The 20,027-nt window shown below is 46.7% G+C and overlaps 1 protein-coding gene across 1 annotated transcript in view; it reads left to right on the forward strand.

Annotated features, from left to right (window-relative positions):
• zgc:158403 (tetratricopeptide repeat protein 39A) overlaps positions 1–20,027 on the forward strand; it is an 86,734-nt gene that overhangs the window by 22,794 nt on the left and 43,913 nt on the right. Inside the window, exons 3-6 of the mRNA XM_060855039.1 lie at positions 5,607–5,738; positions 10,288–10,364; positions 13,911–13,978; positions 17,092–17,156. Of these exons, the coding sequence (XP_060711022.1) occupies positions 5,607–5,738; positions 10,288–10,364; positions 13,911–13,978; positions 17,092–17,156 (342 nt within the window). The remainder of the gene's footprint in view (positions 1–5,606; positions 5,739–10,287; positions 10,365–13,910; positions 13,979–17,091; positions 17,157–20,027) is intronic.

The following is a 20,027-nucleotide window of genomic DNA, read 5'->3' on the forward strand; positions in this document are numbered from 1 at the left end:
TGTGTGGGTGGGGTAGGGTGAAGTATGTGTGTGGGGGTGGTGGAGTGTGTGTGTGTGTGTGTGTGTGTGTTGTGTGTGTGTGTGGTGGTATAATGGAGTGTGTGTGGCTGGGTGGAGTGTGTGTGTGTGTGTGGGGTGGGGTGGAGTGTGTGTGTGTGTGGGGTGGAGTGTGTATGTGTGTGGGGGAGGGTGGAGTGTGTGTGTGTGTGTTGGGGGCTGGGGTGAATTGTGTGTGTGGAGGGTGGAGTATGTGTGAGAGGAGTGGAGTGTGTGTGGGGTGGGGTGGAGTATGTGTGTGTGAGGAGTGGAGTGTGTGTGGGGTGGGGTCGAGTGTGTTGTGTGTGTGGGGTGGTGTGTGTGGAGGCTGTGGTGGAGTGTGTGTGTGTGTGGGGGGGGGGTAGGGTGGAGTGTGTGTGGGGTGGGGTGAAGTGGGTGGGGAGGAGTGTTGGTGGGGTAGGGTGAAGTATGTGTGTGGGGGTGGTGGAGTGTGTGTGTGTGTGGTGGTATAATGGAGTGTGTGTGGCTGGGTGGAGTGTGTGTGGCTGGGTGGAGTGTGTGTGGGGTGGGGTGGAGTGTGTGTGTGGGGGGGTGGGGTGAATTGTGTGTGGAGGGTGGAGTATGTGTGTGTGAGGAGTGGAGTGTGTGTGGGGTGGGGTGGAGTGTGTGTGTTGTGGGGGAGTGGAGTTTGTGGGGTGGGGTGGAGTGTGTATGGGGGGAGTCGAGTGTGTGTGGGGTGGGTTCGAGTGTGTTGTGTGTGTGGGGTGGTGTGTGTGGAGGCTGTGGTGGAGTGTGTGTGTGTGGGGTGGAGTGTGTGGGGTGGGGTGGAGTGAGTGTGTGTGCGGTAGTGTGTGTGTGTGGGGGGTGTGGTGTAGTGTGTGGGGCGGGGTGGAGTATGTGTGTGCGTGGGGGGCGGTGGAATGTGTGCGTGGGGGCGTGGAGTTTGTGTGTGGGGGTGTGGTGGTGTGGGGGGTGGAGTGTGTGTGCTTGGGGGGTGGATTTTGTGTGTGTGTTGGAGGGGTGGAGTATATGTGTAGCTGTTTGGAGTGAGTGTTAGTGGTGGATTGGGTGCGAGTGAGAGGGTGTGATGGTTGTGAGTGGGGGGTGGGAGTGCTGTGGAATTGAGGGGAGTGAGAGTAGGGGGATTGAGCGTGCGTGAGAGTGGGCGCAAGTGAGTTGGGGACAGCGAGTGTTAGGATGGGGGAGTGAGTGGGAGGGATGGTAGGGAGTGAGTGCAGTACAGTTTGAGGAGACTGAGAAGGGGATTGTGGGATGTGAGTAAGTCAATGCAGATGCCTAGGAGTTTATGTATGTGTGGGGACTGGTGTGTGTGCGTGGGGACTGGGCATGGAGACAAAAGGAAGCTTGATCTTTTTGAAATCCCTTCTTGTTGGAAGAATATTTGACCCATTGGACCTGCCCTGTCACTCAATAAACAATCATGGCCAATATTAAGGTTAATTTACCTCTGACCCTTATTAGGTTGGTCTCCCCATTATCATGGTGGGATTTATAGCTGCCCAGAAAAGAACATAGGTGGAGAAATGGGACAGGACAAAAAAAAAGCTAGGAGATCTGTCGGCAATGGCACAGAATTTGCTGATGTGGATTTAGGTTTACTCAGAAGCCAGCATCCTGTCTTGAGTAAATGATACTTAGCCCGGCCCTTGCTTCATGAGTCAACAGCAGGTTAATTATTGCTCCTGTGTGCACTCAGATCTTATCAACAGCAACTCAAGTTGGAAATTAACAGTTTTGGGGGAAATAAGAGTTTGCAAAGGCACTGAAATTTATTACCAGGGATTTTGATAGTTTGTAAGGATTACATCATTAATGCCAAGTTAAAAATCACACAACACCAGGTTATAGTCTGACAGGTTTAATTGGAAGCACTAGCTTTCGGAGCGCTGCTCCTTCATCAGGTGGTAGTGGAGTACACGGTTGTAAGACAGAATTTATAACAAAAGTTTACAGAGTGATGTAACTGAAATTATACATTGACAAATACCTTGATTGTTTGTTAAATCTCTCCTCTGTTAGAATGACCATGTTAGTTTCACTTCTTTCATATATAAATTGTAAAACCTTTGTTAAAAGTTACATTCTCAGGTGAACTTTAACAATTGGTTAAAAGGTAAAAACAATGACTGCAGATGCTGGAAACCAGATTCTGGATTAGTGGTGCTGGACGAGCACAGCAGTTCAGGCAGCATCCGAGGTGCAGCAAAATCGACGTTTCGGCAAAAGCCCTTCATCAGGAATAAAGGCAGTGAGCCTGAAGCGTGGAGAGATAAGCTAGAGGAGGGTGGGGGTGGGGAGAAAGTAGCATAGAGTACAATGGGTGAGTGGGGGGGGGATGAAGGTGATAGGTCAGGGAGGAGAGGGTGGAGTGGATAGGTGGATAAGGAGATAGGCAGGTAGGACAAGTCCGGATAAGTCATGGGGACAGTGCTGAGCTGGAAGTTTGAAACTAGGGTGAGGTGGGGGAAGGGGAAATGAGGAAACTATTGAAGTCCACATTGATGCCCTGGGGTTGAAGTCTTCTGAGGCGGAAGATGAGGCGTTCTTCCTCCAGGCGTCTGGTGGTGAGGGAGCGCGGTGAAGGAGGCCCAGGACCTCCATGTCCTCGGCAGAGTGGGAGGGGGAGTTGAAGTGTTGGGCCACAAGGTGGTGTGGTTGATTGGTGCAGGTGTCTCAGAGATGTTCCCTAAAGCGCTCTGCTAGGAGGCGTCCAGTCTCCCCAGTGTAGAGGAGACCGCATCGGGAGCAACGGATGCAATAAATGATATTAATGGATGTGCAGGTAAAACTTTGGATGTGGAAGGCTCCTTTAGGGCCTTGGATGGAGGTGAGGGAGGAGGTGTGGGCGCAGGTCTTGCAGTTCCTGTGGTGGCAGGGGAAGGTGCCAGGATGGGAGGGTGGGTTGTAGGGGGGGGGGCGTGGACCTGACCAGGTAGTCACAGAGGGAACAGTCTTTGCGGAAGGCGGAAAGGGGTGAGGAGGGAAATATATCCCTGGTGGTGGAGTCTTTTTGGAGGTGGCGGAAATGTCGGCGGATGATTTGGTTTATGCGAAGGTTGGTAGGGTGGAAGGTGAGCACCAGGGGCGTTCTGTCCTTGTTACGGTTGGAGGGGTGGGGTCTGAGGGCGGAGGTGCGGGATATGGATGAGATGCATTGGAGGGCATCTTTAACCATGTGGGAAGGGAAATTCTTCTCTAAAGAAGGAGGCCATCTGGTGGAACTGGTCCTCCTGGGAGCAGATACGGCAGAGACAGAGGAATTGGGAATACAAGATGGCATTTTTGCAAGAGGTATGGTTGGAAGAGCTGTAATCCAGGTAGCTGTGAGAGTCGGTGGGTTTGTAAAAAATGTCAGTGTCAAGTTGGTCGTTATTAATGGAGATGGAGAAGTCAAGGAAGGGGAGGGAGGTGTCAGAGATGGTCCAGGTAAATTTAAGGTCAGGGTGGAATGTGTTGGTGTAGTTGATGAATTGCTCAACCTCCTCGCGGGAGCACGAGGTGGCGCCAATGCAGTCATCAATGTAGCGGAGGAAGAGGTGGGGAGTGGTGCCGGTGTAATTCCGGAAGATCGACTGTTCTATGTAGCCAACAAAGAGACAGGCATAGCTGGGGCCCATACGTGTGCCCATGGCTACCCCTTTGGTCTGGAGGAAGTGGGAGGATTCGAAGGAGAAATTGTTAAGGGTGAGGACCAGTTCGGCCAAACGAATGAGAGTGTCATGGAAGGGTACTGTTGGGGACGTTGGGAGAAGAAAAAAACGGAGGGCTTGGAGGCCCTGGTCATGGCGGATGGAAGTGTAGAGGAATTGGATATCCATGGTGAAGATGAGGCGTTGGGGGGCCGGGGAAACAGAAGTCTTGGAGGAGGTGGAGGGCGTGGGTGGTGTCTTGAAGGTATGTGGGCAGTTCCTGGACTAGGGGGGATAGGACAGTGTCAAGGTGTCAGCCCAGATAATGTATTGAAGATGTTGGCCCCCTGTGTGCTGCTGTCTGTGCCATAATGTTTAGACTGATTCTAATCTAAAACATTTGACAGAATCTTACATGGCTTCATACAGTTCTTGAGCAAAGTACAATGTAAGTCTGCAAGTACAAATTCACCCCACAAACGTATATGTGAATGTGTGTGGGGATGGGGGGAGGGGGTGTGTGGTTGTGAGTGTGTGTGTGTGTGTTGTGTGTGTGTGTGTGTTGTGTGTGTATGTGTAGTACAATGGGGTCACCTGTAATGTGACTGAACCCAAGGTCCCATCCCTGTGGTACCAAACTTAGCTATCAGCCTCTGCTTGGCCACTTTTCGCTGCTGCCTGTCCTGAAGTCCGCCTTGGAGGATGGTCACCCAAAGGTCCGAGATCAAATGTCCCAGACCGCTGAAGTGTTCCCCAACTGGGAGGGAACACTCCTGTCTGTTGATTGTTGTGTGGTGCCCATCATCCGTTGCTGTAACCTCTGCTCGGTCTCACCAGTGTACCATGCCTCAGGGCACACTTGCTTGCAGCGTATGAGATAGACAACGTTGGCTGAGTCACATGAGTACCTGCCTCGTGCAAGGTGGGAGGTGTCCCCATGTGTAGCGGTGGTATCCGTGTCAACACTCTGGCACGTCTTGCAGCATCTACCGTGACAAAGTTGTATGGTATTGTCCTGAAAGCCGGGCACTTTGCTAGAACAAAGATCTGTTGAGGTTTGGTGGCTGTTTAAGGGTGAGAAGTGGAGGTCTGGGGAAGGTTTTGGCGAGGTGCCCATCCTCCAACGTGTTGCAGGCTGTGAAAAACATGGCATAGTTTTTCAGCTCCTGGGAAGTACTGGACAACGAAGGGTACCCTGTTGGTTTAAGCACGTGTCTGTCTCCTGAGGAGGTCATTACGGTTCCTCATGGTGGCATGTCGGAACTGGCGGTCAATGAGTTGAGCATTGTACCCTGTTCTTATGAGGGCATCCTTGAGTACTTGCAGGTGCCCGTCACATGCTGCACACTGCGGTGGGGGGTGTTGCAAAATGACAGAAGTTGCATTTGCATAGTGTGGGTAATTTTGGACATTATGTGTATGAGCCACAGGGCTGCAGTTACCAATCCCTGTCAGATGACAAGCGTTGGAAGGTATCTGTCTGAGAGCATTGGCTGAGAAAGGGATTGATTGGTCTTGGTGTGGTGTCACCCAGTAACCCCAGCCCAATCCAGCCCAGAATTCACCCTGTGCCCAGTTAAGTCAGGAACAGACAGGGACTATCCCAATATGTACAACTCAAACCTCCATCAACACCGTGTGAAGGGGCAGAGTACACTTTGAGGTTGGAAAGTATTAGAAAATGAGAAATAGGAGCAGGAAAGGGCCAAATAACCTTTCAAGTCTGCTTCGCCCATCTAATACTATCCTGGTTGATGGTCTATAGTGCAGGAAAATGGAATTCGTAGTAGTAGAAGTGTATTTTTGGTAGTACAAACACGATGGGCCAAAGAGCCTCTTCTGTATGATTCTATGTTTGTTGTTGCATTGTGTGTGGGCTAAAGTCTCCTGGTTATAAGGTGCAAGTCCTAGCTTCGCAGATACGGGTATTCACCAACTTGTCTCTCACTTGTGTGACAGGGTGAAGGACAGCATGTACCATGCGCTGATCTATGCCACCATTTTGGAAATGCAGGCAATGATGACCTTTGAACATGATGACATCATCAGTGCAGGACACACGATGAAAGAAGCACAGGAGATTTGCCAAAGGTAGGAATTGTGGATCGAGGTGTGGGTACATAGGTACATAATTTGCTTTGGTTACAGCAGTTAAAATGACTTCTCCTGGGTCAAAGGTGAAGAGACACATTGGCGAAAAAGCGCTATTGTAGCAATATGAGGGAGGGCGCTGGCCCGGTGGTACTATCACTGGACTGTTAATTCAGAGACCCAGGGAATGTTCCGGGGACCTGCGTCTGAATCTTGCCATGGCAGATTGTGGAATTTGAATTCAATAACAATCTGGAATTGATAGTCCAATGATGACCCAGAATCCATTATCGATTTTTGGAAAAACCCACCTGGTTTACTCACGTCCTTTAAGGAGGGAAACTGCCATCCTTACCTGGTCTGGCCTACATGTGACTCCAGACCCACTGGAGTCGACTCTTAACTGCTCTCTGGGCAATTAAGGATGGGGTAGTAAAAGCTGGTCTGGCCAGTGATGCCTTCATCCCACAATGAATAAAAAAAAATGTTATAACACACTCCCGGTGACAATGGATCTGAATTTGGACCTCCTAGCACAGAGATAGGGAAATACTGCTGCAGCACAATTGCATGCTAATTAAAAATATCCAAAATATCCAAAAGTTGGAAATCTGAAACAAAAGCAGCAAATGCTGAAGAAACTCAACTGCTGTGGAGGGAGCAGAGTCGTACCTGGCTTGAAATGATAACTCTATTTCTGTGATTCTAAAGATGCAGTTGGACCTGCTGAGTCTCTCCAGCGTTTCCTGTGTTAAATTCTGCCTGGCTCCCAGTAATTGTCTGATGTGAAGTGTTAATCCGTACGACATCTCTGGCGGATGCTGCCCGGGTGCTAACATCTGAGCCCAGGTTGCCCAGGGTCCACCTGAGGAATAAGTCGGGTGAACCTTTATCACATTCCCTCCACGGCAATAATATCCTTCCTGGGATAAGGAGACCAAAACTGCGTGCTGCACTCCACGCATGGTCTAACCAAGCTTCAGTACAATAGAAACAAGGCCTCTCTGCTCCTGGACTGAAATCCTCTTGTGATACAAGGTTAACATGTGGTTTGCCTTCGTAATAGCTCACTATTAGCCTTCTGCGCTCCCTTTTCTTCTTTGCAAAGGGGCATTGGCTAAGCCTCCGATCGCCTGAGGGCACTGGCTAGCTAATTGGATAGAAATGGCATGCAGTGATATGGAGAAAGAGCAGGAAATTGGCACTAAGTAATACAGCCAGTGAAGGTATGATGAGCTAAATGGACCACTTTACCAACTCTGTGAATCTGCACACCGGGGCCTGCAGTGTAACTTTTTCTATTTCAGAAATATAGTTTATTCATAAATATCTTTATACACACATACATAGTCCCTAAAGCAGTTTGTTTCTGTACAGTAACACATGAGGAAACAAACTTTTGAGTTTGACTGTAGCCAACAAACAAACCAAAGGTATTCTCTTACTTGAACAAGATTATGTTTACATACATTTGAGGCAGGGTCCACAGTGTAACATCACAGCACAGACAGACAGCACCTTCAACACTGAAGTCTCTGTGCTGCTGATTGTGTGCTTTGATTAGATGCTCATGCTTTAGAGATCTTGATAGCTTTACTTTTCAGCAGGTCTGATGCAGATCCCGGTTACTCGGGGTCATTTCCTGGGGAACCTTTCTTTGCTAGAAACGTTTCGATAATTTGAATAATGCAGTCACGGTGTGCTGGAATTTTGTAAGTTCCTTTGCTGATTCAACTAAAGCTGCAGCAAGAGCCTCTGTGGCTTCTGTCATTTGCCTGAAGTTATTTACATACTGATAACAACGGTCTTGTTTCCAGGCCACCGTTGTGTTGGTAGAATCTGACAGTCATCATAGCGAGTTATATCTGGGGAGTCTGTGCATTTGTGTTGTAGTCTGGAGTTCAACATAGTAGTAGTCTTCTTTCTTGTTGAGTAAAGAGATTAAATGGTGTGGGGAGAACGCAGGGGAATGGGGCTCAGAAACATATTATGTTTAATAGTAGTCATGATGTGGAGATGCCGGTGTTGGACTGGAGTGTATAAAGTTATAAATCACACAACACCAGGTTATAGTCCAACAGGTTTATTTGGAAGCACTAGCTTTCGGAGCGACGCTCCTTCATCAGGTGGTGTACTGATGAAACCACTTAACGAAGGAGCAGCGCTCCGAAAGCTAGTGCTTCCAATTAAACCCGCTGGACTAGAACCTGGTGTGATTTTTAATATTATGTTTAAGATACTGAAGTCGCTCATCTTCAAATGGAGCAAGGTCTGGACAGTCTTCTGAGTCTCTGGACTTGAAATGTTAACTCTGTTTTTCTCTCCACAGATGCTGACAGACCTGCTGAGTTTCTCCAGCACATTTTGTTGTTCTCTCTGGACAATATCCAGGTTTAGGCTGAGAGGTGGCAATGAATATTTCCACCACACAAGTGCCAGGCAATGACTATCTCCAACAAGAGAGAATCTAACCATTGCTTCTTACAACATTCAATGGCATCGCAGTTGCTGAATGCCTCCAGTATCAACATCCTGGGGGGTGCTATTGACCAGAAACTGAACGGGTCTACCCATATAAATGCTCTGGCTACAATAGCGAGTCAGAAACTTAGAATCCTGCAGAGAATAACTCACTTCTTCACTCCCAAAAGTCTGGCCACCATTTACAAGATACAAGTCAGGAGTGTGATGGAATATTCCCAACTTTTCTGGATGAAGGGCAGCTCCGACAGCACTCGAGAAGTTTAATGCCATCCAGGACAAAGCAGCCTGCTTGATTGAGACCAATCATTCACACCCTCCCCCACTGATGCGCAGTGGTAACAGTGTGTACCATTGACACGATAGACCGCAGAAATTCCCCAAGCTTTCTTCAGACAGCATTTTCCAAATTTGCAACCACTTCTATCTAGAAGGACAAGGGCAGCAGATATATGGCAACACCACCTGCAAGTTCCCCTCCAAGCCACCCATAGAGTCATGGAGGTGTACAGCATGGAAACAGACCCTTCGGGTCAACATGTCCATGCTGATCAGATATCCTAAATTAGTCTAGTCCCATTTGTCAGCATTTGGCCCATATCCCTCTAAACCCTTTATATTCATATACCCATCCAATTGCCTTTTAAATGCTGTAATTGTATCAACCTCCACTACTTCCCCTCATTTCATACATGCACCATCCTCTGCGTGAAAGAGTTGCCCTTTAGGTCCCTTTTAAACCTTTCCCTTCTCACTCTAAACCTATGTCCTCTACTTTGGACTCCCCTATCTTGGGAAAAGACCATGGCTATTCACCCTATCCATACCCAGCTTGATTATATAACCTCTATAAGGTCACCTCTCAGCCTCCGACGCTCCAGGGAAAACAGCTTCAGCCTATTCAGTCTCTCCCGATAGCTCAAATCCTCCAACCCTGGCAACATCCTTGTAAATCTTTTCTGAACCCTTCAAGTTTCACAACATCCTTCCTTTCGCAGGGAGACCAGAATTGAATGCAGTATTCCAAAAGTGGCCTAACCAATGTCCTGTACAGCCGCAACATGACCTCCCAACCCCTGTACTCAGTACTCTGACCGATAAAGGAAAGCATACCAAATGTCGCCTTCACCACCCTGTCTACCTGCGGCTCCACCTTCAAGTAACTATGAACCTGCACCCAAGGTCTCTTTGTTCGGTAACACTCCCTAGGGCCTTACCATTAAGTGTATAGGCTCATCATCCTGATGTGGAAATATATCACCAGTCCTTCAGTGTTGCTGGTTCTAAATCCTGGAATTCCCTTCTCAGGAGCATTATTAGTTTACCTACAACAAATGGGCTGCAGCGGTTCAAGAAGGCAGCTCACCACCACCTTCTGAAGGGCAGCTGGGAATAAGTGATAAATGTAGGCCCAGCCAGCGATTCCCACATCCCAGAAATGAATTACAGTAAAGGAGATCCCTTATTATGAGCTGTGCCTCCAAGTCCTCCAAGTTCCAGTTTCCAGGTCAAGGAGCAACATCCTCCCAGCTTATATTTATTGACTGGTGTTCCCTCCATGCCAGCACTCCTTTCTCAAGGACACTCAGGATGGGCTACAACTGCTGACCTTGTCAGTGAAGCCCATGTACAGCAAAGGAATAAAAAAGAACATCTTATCTGAGTCTTGGTGGAGATTACGCTGACTTAATATCTTTTCTAATATTATTGTGTTCATCTTCCTCGACTCAGTATAGGACGTAATGACCGTGACCATTTAAAAGACACCATTCTTGGCAGGGGGGTGTCTTGGGCAAGGCTGGCACTTGCTGTCCATTTGCTTGAGAGATGGCAGTGGAGAGGACATCCTTTGAGCACCCTTTGTAGAGGTTCAGATAACGTAAGAAATAACAGCAGGAGAGTGGAAATGAGGCCACAATCCGATCAGCCGTGATCTAGAATTTGTAGTGGCTTGTGGGGCCGAATGGCCAATTTCCATTCCACTTCCGCTGGGTGTGCTTGTACCTGTCGGCACTCCGATGTCAGGAGACTGGGCAGTCTTCCCTAACTGGCCACTTGTTGCCAACAGGTTCCGGAAGAAGTCGACTGTCGTTGGTTCGCTCTCGAGTCTTGTGAACAAACCGGCTGGTGACCACTTCACAGAAGGTGTGTGTCAGAATCCCCTACAAGGGAAATGAAACCTCCAAGGTGAAGGTCTTCATTCCATTAGATCGATAACGTTACTGCTTGTTCAAGGTTACAGCAGCTTTGTGTTTGCGTAGTGCCTTTAACATCATTAAACATTCCGAGACATTTCTCAGCAACTTTCATTGGATGATATTTGACCTCAGAAGGAGATTGTGGCCAAATGCTTAAGTTGCTCCTTCAACCCTACCCCTGTGATTAGAGAGGTTCAGGGAGGGAACTGCAGAGCTTGGAGACCAGATAGCTAAAGGCATGGTTGCTAATGTTCTGTCTAAGCTGGGTAGTAGTTTTGAGACTCTGTGCATGCCAATCAGTGTGATTGACATGTCACACATTGTCCCATAGACCTTGGAGTTCCACGCATCAAAAGGAAAATAATTAGAGGGCACATTGATGGTCATCAGTGGTTGAGTGGGGAAATTCAAGAGGCTAGAATTGGAGGCAAAGCTTTGTTATTCAGCCCCTTGTATCTGTACTAACTCATCTTACCTCCCTTTAACCTGTATGAGTATTCCTTAGTACTTTGCCTGATCATCCTGACTTCACTGTTTTAATTTGCTTTTCCTCTCTCCTGGGGGTAAGGTTCCATAAACACTGGCCATGTCCTGTTCCGAACCAGGGTGAGTTTGGATAAACGTGGGAACTCAGACACTCCCGTGTTGACGACCCCACCCAATTTCGCAAGGGTGATGATTCCTGGGGATACTGAGGCCAGTTGCTCATCCATGTCACAGGCCTGTTTAAACTCTACCACAGATTAGAGAGCTCATGGGACCAGGGAAACTAACAGGAATGGTTTGGGGCAATTTGGTCTTTAAAGCACGTTCTCCCATTATCACATGGGCAGTTCAACTCTATTTACCTGCCTTAATTCACTAACCCTTAACAGAACAGATGTCTTTATGGGAAATTCAGATCAATGTAAGGAGAATGCACTCAAAGGATATGTTGAAAGGGTAAATATAACTCAGAGAAAGTGAGGACTGCAGATGCTGGAGATCAGAGTCAAAACATGTGGTCAGGCAGCATCCGAGCAGCAGGAGAATCGACGTTTTGGGCATAAGCTCTTCATCAGGAATCAGGGGTGAATACAACCCCACTGTTTAAGAATGGGGTAAGGCAAAAGAAGGGAAATTATAGGCCGATTCGCCTGACCTCAGTTGTCGCTAAGGTCATTGTGAAAGATGAGATTTCTGAATACTTGGTAAAATAGGGCAAAGTCAGCATGGCTTCATCAAGGATAGGTCATGCCTGACAAACCTGTTAGAATCTTTGAGGAAGTAACGAGCAGGTTAGACCAAGGAGAACCAATGGATGTTATCTACCTGGACTTCCAGAAGGCCTTTGACAAGGTGCTGCATAGGAGGCTACTGAGTAAGATAAGAGCCCATGGTGTCAGAGGCAAGGTGCTAGCCTGGATAGAAGCTTGGCTGTCTGGCAGAAAGCAGAGAGTGGGGATAAAAGGGTCCTTCTCAGGATGGCAGCCGGTGACAAGTGGGGTTCTGCAAGGCTCAGTTTTGGGATCACAATTTTTCATTTTATATATTAATGATCTAGATGAAGGAACTGAGGGCATTCTGACTAAGTTTGCAGATGATACAAAGATAGGTGGAGGAGCAGGTAGTATTGAGGAGGCAGGGAGGCTGCAGAAAGTTTTAGACAGGTTAGAAGAGTGGGCAGAGACGTGACAGATGAAATACAATGTGGGAAAGCGTGACGTCATGCACTTTGGTAGGAAGGATAGAGGTATGGACTATTTTCTAAATGGGGTGAAAATTCAGAAAGCTGGAATACAAAGGGACTTGGGAATCCTAGTGCAGAATTCTCTTTTCAGGTAAACTTGCAGGTTGAGTTGGTAATTAGGATGGCAAATCTAATTTGACACACACACACACACACACACACACACACACACACACACACACACACACACACACACACACACACACACACACACATAGACACCAAGAAAATTGTTTCTGTCTTCCTGATGCTATCAAACACTTTCATTGTCTTAAACACCATTATGGAATCATTTGTTAATCTTTGATCTCAAATGAAGACTAACACAAACCATATACATCTTCCTTGAGGTGAGGTGTGGGGACCCCAATTAAAGGCAGAAGTTTGACTCCGTGACAGTGATGCAACGGTCGTATGTTTCTGAATCACAGCAGTGTGGGGCATGGAGGAGAACTGACCTCTTGCGTAGTTGATATAACTGGAGCATACCCTTTATATCCTGTGCCACCTCCTCCCTATGTAGGACCTCCTGAGATAAAACTGGGCAATGCATGCAGCCATCAGTAAAACCAAAACAATGCTGGGAGTCCTCAGCAGGTCAGGAGAGAGAACCAGCGTTAATGTTTCAAGCTGATAACCTTCCATCAGGTCCGGGATAAGTCCATGATGTAACAGGTTTGAGAAGGAATGGGTGGGACTAGGGACAAAGGAAAGTCAGTGAAGGCGGGAGAGATTCAGGGATAGAATCAGAGTCCAAGGGAATGGTGATGGGGCTGAGAAAAGGAAACGCAGAAACCTGCCCACAGCAGCCTGAAAGAAATATCACATCAATAATTTCAGTCTGCATATTCTGTGTCCTCAGTTTTCTCTCCTTTGCTTTGCATTGTTGAGTTTTTCTCTTGTTTTTTGCTTTCAGGTAGTGGTGCACCCAGTCAGGACCTTTTGTTACCTCTCTCTTTCCTAGGCATCATTCTCTCTGGCCCTCTCCTGCCATTCAGTCTCTCCTGTCTTCCCTTCTCCTTGTCCATCACACTCCTTCCTCGAAACCTATGACATCTCTAACTTTTTCCAGTTTTGATGAAAGGGCGTCGACCTGAAAACTTAGCCCTGTTTCTCTCTGCCCAGCTGCTGCCTGACCTGTCGAGTACTTCAGGCATTTTGTGTCTCCATGTCAGATTTCCAACAGCTGCAGTATTCCGCTTTCCGATTTAGTATTTGTCCGCTCAGCTCCAGAGTGAAGTGTGTTGCTGGAAAAGCACAGCAGGTCAGGCAGCATCCGAGGAGCAGGAGAATCAGGAATGGCTTTTGATGAAGGGGTTATGCCCGAAACGTCAATTCTCCTGCTCCTCGGATGCTGCCTGACCTGCTTTCCAGCACCCCACACTCAACTCCAGGTGAAATGAGATAGGCGATCGAGACCTGTGACATTTGCTCCATTTCTAACCTTCTTTGGTCTGGTGACTGACTGTAGTGTGAAGAACAATTGTCGTGTGGAACTGGAGTCAGTGAGTAGGCCAAAGGTGGGCAGAGCAGGCAGTCCCTTACCCCAAAGGACAATGACAAAGTTTGGAATATTCAGGCAGACAGAAACTTCCAGAGTCATTACCAAAGTGGTAGCCTGTGAATTAACGATCTTTAGATGTACCTTAATCATTGTACCCTTCTGATAGCACCATATAATTCGCTATGTTTACAATGGAACTGGAAAATGTAGGATTGTCAGGGTTAATTGTACCTGCCTGATTGTTTCAACTTGTTTTACAGAGGAGGTCCATGCAGAGGTTTGCTATGCAGAGTGTTTACTGCAACGCGCAGCTCTGACCTTCTTACAGGTAAGAGGAAATGATTCAGCATTGTGTAACTCCTAACGTTAGACTAGATTAGATTCCCTGCAGAGTGGAAACAGGCCATTTGGCCTAACAAGTCCACACCTGTTGAAGAGTAACCCTCTGACTAATACACCTAAAGCTATGGGCAATTTAGCATGGCCAGTTCACCTGACCGGCACATCTTTGGATTCCGGGAGGAAACCAGAGCACCCGGAGGAAGCCCACGCAGACACGGGGAGAATGTGCAAACTCCATGCGGACAGTCGCCCAAGGGGCTGGAATCGAACCTGGGTTCCTGGCACTGTGAGGCAGCAGTGCTAACCACCGAGCCCCCATGCCACCCCAAAGATAGCACTTCCTTTATCAGGTAGTGTGCCTGGGTGTTTTTCAATTTAGAAAGCTTCCACTTAATGAGCTGCAAGAGGAAGTGGTGAAGGCTGGTACAATTTCAACATTGAAAAGGCATCTGGATGGGTATATGAATAGGATGGGTTTAGAGGGATATGGACCAAGTGCTGGCAAATGGGACTAGATTACTTTAGGATATCTGGTCGGCATGGACGAGTTGGACTGATGGGTCAGTTTCTGTGTTGTACATCTCTATGACTCTATTACCCTCCCAAGTGGATGTAAAGGGTCCCACAGTTGTATTCAAGCAGAGGCTCTCTCCCTAGTGGCCTGGTTAATATTTATCCCTGGTTAATATTTATCCCTTAAACATCATGAGGATGGGGCAGCAAACCTAGATTATCCAGTTATTATCACATTGCTGCTTGTGGGACCTTAAATCATGGACTGCTAGCTGTAAAGTCCTTGAGGGGCCCCTCCAGTGGTGCACTGGTAATGCCCCTCCCCCTGGACCGAGAGGCCTAGCTTCAAGTTCCACCTCCTCCAGAGGTAGGTAGCAGGTTGATCAAGAAATGTTTTTTTAAATGTTTTTCAGAATGGAAGACTCAACAGAAATTCAAATATTTTCTTTATAGGTGATACAGCTCACATTTTATTGGTCTGTCATAGTCTGTTGCACATTAAAGATAATCTGAAGAGAGAGAGAATGCTCACACTCAGTGCTGGGTGCTGCTGACCTGGAGAGAAATTTAAAAACACTTTGCATTTTGCAAAGCTCCCTGGCCAGGCAGCATGAACTCTGACTCCTGTGGCTTGCTATTTAAGGACTTTTGTGGTTTGGAAGGTTACTGATAGCAGCAGACAATGGATGTAGGTTTGCTTGCTGAGCTGGAAGGTTCATTTCCAGACGTTTTGTCACCCTACTAGGTAACATCTTCAGTGGGCCTCAGGCGAAGCACTGTACATGATTCCTGCTTTCTATTTATATGTTTGGATTTCTTGAAAGCAGGAATCATGAAGCCCCAATATATAAATAGAAAGTAGGAATCATGTACAATGCTTTGCCTGAGGCCCACTGAAGATGTTACCTAACAGGGTGACGAAACGTCTGGAAATGAACCTTCCAGCTCAGCCAGCAAACCTACATGTGCTGCTATCAGTAACCTTCCAAACCACAAAAGTCCTTAAATAGCAAGCCACAGGGGTCAGAGTTCATGCTGCCTGGCCAGAACCTCAATCTGAGCTACAAATCTTCTCAAAACTCGCCAGCAGCAGACAATTTCACTGCTGTTCAAATGCAAAACAATTGTGCCCGTAGAGGCAGCCCTTCCTCTAGTCAGCCATACATTCTACAAAATCAGCTGGTGGACCATCACCTCCGCGAGAGAAATTCTTTAGTCTGCCCAAAAGGTGCAGGTTTTCCTGTGCAGGAAGTTGACCCCAACCGAGTGTCACAGACTGGCCCATTCCAAGGTCCAGGACTACGTGCTGAAGCTTGGGGCAGCTGGCATAAAGGATCAAGTGTGGAAAGGTCACTGTCTAAGGCTCTTTGACCATAGTGCACTGAAGGGCTGGAAGTTGTGGACATAATCCCTGAAGCTAGGTGAAGACATTTCTCCTTGTCTCAGTCTAAATGGTCTACTCTGTTTCCTTCGACTGTGATCCCGGGTCCTGGAGTCTTTCCTGTTCAGCAAGGGCTGGAAAGGAATTTCACTTGCTCCCTCGTTAATCTCCAACCTGAGGAGTTGATTAGACTTATTAATTATAGAGCTATAAAGTCATACAGCATGGAGACAAACCCTTCGGTCCAACTCGTCTGCACCAACCAGGCATCCCAATCTGACCTAGTCCCATTTGCGACCACTTGGCCCATATCTCTGTAAGCCGTTCCTATTCATATGCCCATCCAGGTGCCTTTTAAATGTTGTAATTCATGAAAGTGTTAAAAGAAAGCAAGAATTGCACTTTATGTAAGTTATATAAAATGAAAAATAGATTTGTGAATGTGTCGTATGGAAGTGACTTCTTTTTGCTTGTTCTTTATCAAGTATTAACTTTTGCGATTTGTACTTGTGTATGAGTCCCATGTGGGCTATTAATTCCAGAGACTTAAACACTCTCCAATTCCATACTCCCAGACAATGAGGAGGTGTTGGCAGCAGTTCTTTATTTTTTGAGAGCTCGTCTTATTTGTTTTTTTAAGAAATACTAAAACCATTTCTTTTGAATCCCATTCCAAAAGGTGGGATAGGTATATTGTCACTGGTGGGTTGGGCTAATGTTTCATAGACTCAAATCCAAGTAATTGTTTTGAAATAGACTGAATAAAATCTGGAATGGGAAGCTAGTCTCAGTATTCGTGAAATTATCATTGATTGTTGTGGAAGTCCATCTGATTCATAAGGGAAGGAAATTGACCATCCTTACCTGGTTTATGTGTGACTCCAGACCCACAGCAATGTGGTTGACTCTTAGCTGCTTCCTGCAATGGCCTAGCCAGGTAGTCAGTTCAAGGGCATGGAGGGATGGGGATCCAACGCTAACTTTGCCAATGACATTCTCATCCTATTAAAGTGTAAAAATATATGTGCCTCAGAAGAAGTGATCGACTTCAACTCAGATCCTGGAACCTCAGACCATTCTGCAAACACTTGTTTTTGCAATTGATTAGTGCTTTCTTGCAGGTTATGATCACAGCACGTTAGTACAGAAAGACCAGAGTTGGCATTATAATTAGACTTGACTCTTGTCTGTGTCTGTGCTTTCAGGATGAGAACATGGTCAGCTTTATCAAGGGTGGAATTAAAGTCAGAAGCAGCTTCATGATTTACAAGTGAGTTAAGATTTCTATTCCAATTTTTTAGTTTGCAATTTACACACACACACACACACACACACACACACACACACACACACACACACACACACACACACACACACACACACACACACACACACACACACAAATGTTTCCCTCGTTGTTCCCTGTCAATGTTTTGTATATGTCTGATAATTGAGTCTGGAAAGAGCCTTGGGGAGGTGTTTCAACCTGTGGGTGAGGCCAATGAGAACTAGGCACCGTAAACATGCCACAATCACAAAAGAAAACCCAGCAGAGAATTTGAGCGAAACTCATTCACCTGGAGAACAGCGGGAACGTGGATCCTGTTCCCACATGGAGTAGTTGAGGACAATGCATTTAAGGAGAAGCTAGATAAACATAATGAAGTAGTCGTGTTGCACCTGTACAGGGCATCGGTTAGACTATTTTTGGAATATTCGTGTGCAATTCTGGTCTCCTTCCTATTGGAAAAATGTTGTGAAACTTGAAAGGGTTCAGAAAAGATTTACAAGGATGTTGTCAGGGTTGGAGGGTTTGAGCTATAGGGAGAGGCTGAACAGGCTGGGATTATTTTCCCTGGAGCGTCGGAGGCTGAGGGGTGACCTTATAGAGGTTTATAAAATTATAAGGGGCATGGATAGGATAAATAGACAAAGTCTATTTCCCTGGGGTTGGGGAGTCCAGAACTAGAGGGCATAGGTTTAGGGTGAGAAGGGAAAGATTTAAAAGGGACCTGTGGGGCATTTTTTTCTGCAGAGGGTGGTATGTGTATGGAATGAGCTGCCAGAGGAAGTGGTGGAGGCTGGTACATTGACAACATTTTAAGAGGCATTTGGATGGTTATATGAATAGGAAGGGTTAAGAGGGATATGGGCCAAGTACTGACAAATGGGACTAGATTAGGTTAGGATATCTGGTCAGCATGGACAAGTTGGATCGAAGGGCCTGTTTCTATGCTGTATGACTCTAAGTAGAATCATAGTCATACAGCATGGAAACAGACCCTTCGGGCCAACTCATGCATGCCAACCAAGCTTCCTAAACTGAACTCGTCCCATTTCCCTCTGTTTGGCCTGTATCTCTCTAAATCTTTCATATTCAAAAACCTTTCCAAATGGGTTTTAATTGGAATTGTACCTATCTCTACCATTTCCTCTGGCAGTTTGTTTCATATATGCACCACCCTCTGTGTGAAAACGTTGCCCCTTTTAAATTTTTACACTCGCACCCTAAACCTGTGCCCTCTAGCTTTGGAGTCTCCCACCTTGGGGACAGAGTAGAAGAATATTGATGGAAGTGGATGGGGAGGAGGGTTGGAGGAGCCCGTTGCTGTCCTCAAATCTGTTCTGCAATCATGGCTGATGTATGTTCAATCCTCACATACATGTCTTTGCATCACATCCATTAATATCTTTCTTTCCAGTCCCATTAACCTTGATCCACTAAAATCTTTGCTTAAATCCTTCAGTATCGGTTTTAAATATAACAGTGGATCCATTGTCAATTGTCATTTACAGAAGAGAGTTCCAAAGTTCTCCCACCCTTTGAGTGTAGAAGTGTCTTCTCATTTTACTCCTGAATGTTCTGGCTCTAATCCTTTGACTTTGTACCCACCCCTACACTGCACGGCTAGTGGGAACAGGTCCTTTCTGTCTACTCTGTTGTATCTTGAACATTTTGATCAAATCACTCCTTGAGCTTCTACATTTCAGGAGTGTCTCCTTAGTTTGTGTAAGTTTCCCCAAAGGGAGACCAGGGACCTCCCTTTTGGAATAATTTTTTAAGCACCCATGGGATCTGGACGTCACTGACTGGCCAATATTTATTGCCCATCCCCAGTTGAGAAGGTGATGTGGAGCTGCCTTCTTGTATCCCTGTAGTTTATAATCCGTGTTTTATTCTGGTAGGTCAGCGCTGCATTCCCTCCAGGATCAGAAGAGCTTTCACAGGCTCCAATTGTGATCAAACCAGGGCTTTATATGAAGCTTACAGACTCTGGTTGAGTGCAGTATCCAGGTTAAATTGCCCTGGTTTGTAAATGCTTGGTAACGTAAATGCAACTTGCTGTCCCTGGGATGCTGGTTTGAAGAATTTAGTTGTTTGTAAAAATTCATAGTGCATGGTAAATGGGGTTATCGACCACCTTGGCATCAGAGTATGGTCATGTCACCACCCACCTTCCAGTAAAGAGACAGAGAAGAGTCCAGTGGGATCTCTGATGGATATTAGTCTCCCTAACTCGAGGTTAATTGTAGCATCCAGACTATTAGCTCTGATCAGATCAATTAGCTCAGTATAATCCAGACTTTAGGCTCTCTAATGCCCAGTGACTCAATCACTCCCTGGAACTTGGCAGAGCCTTTGAATTCATTAATGGGTGATAGCTAAGGCTGGCATTTATTGACCATCAGGAATTGAAGGGCAGTCACAGTTCAGGGTGAGGATGAAACTCTCATTGATTTTCACTTAAAAATAAAATCGCTGAAGGAAGGAAATCTGCTATCCTTGTCCAGTCCGTCTGATGCGTGAATCCAGACCCACAGCAGTGTGATGCACTTGGGCTGGAGATTCATGATGGACGGTAGGACTCTGGGAAGCACAGAGGATCAGAGGGACCTTGGGGTTGCAAGTCCACTGGTCCTTTAAGGTAGCAGGACATGTAGACAAAATGGTTAAGATGGGATACTTAGGAGAAAGTGAGGACTGGAGATCAGAGTTGAGAGTGTGGTGCTGGAAAAGCACAGCAGGTCAGGCAGCATCCGAAGAGCAGGACAATCGACGTTTCGGGCATAAGCATTCCTGATTAAGGACTTATGCCTGAAACGTTGATTCTCCTGCTACTTGGATGCTGCCTGACCTGCT

Source organism: Hemiscyllium ocellatum, chromosome 45, assembly GCF_020745735.1.
Source record: "Hemiscyllium ocellatum isolate sHemOce1 chromosome 45, sHemOce1.pat.X.cur, whole genome shotgun sequence".
In the NCBI taxonomy this organism is placed as follows: domain Eukaryota; kingdom Metazoa; phylum Chordata; class Chondrichthyes; order Orectolobiformes; family Hemiscylliidae; genus Hemiscyllium; species Hemiscyllium ocellatum.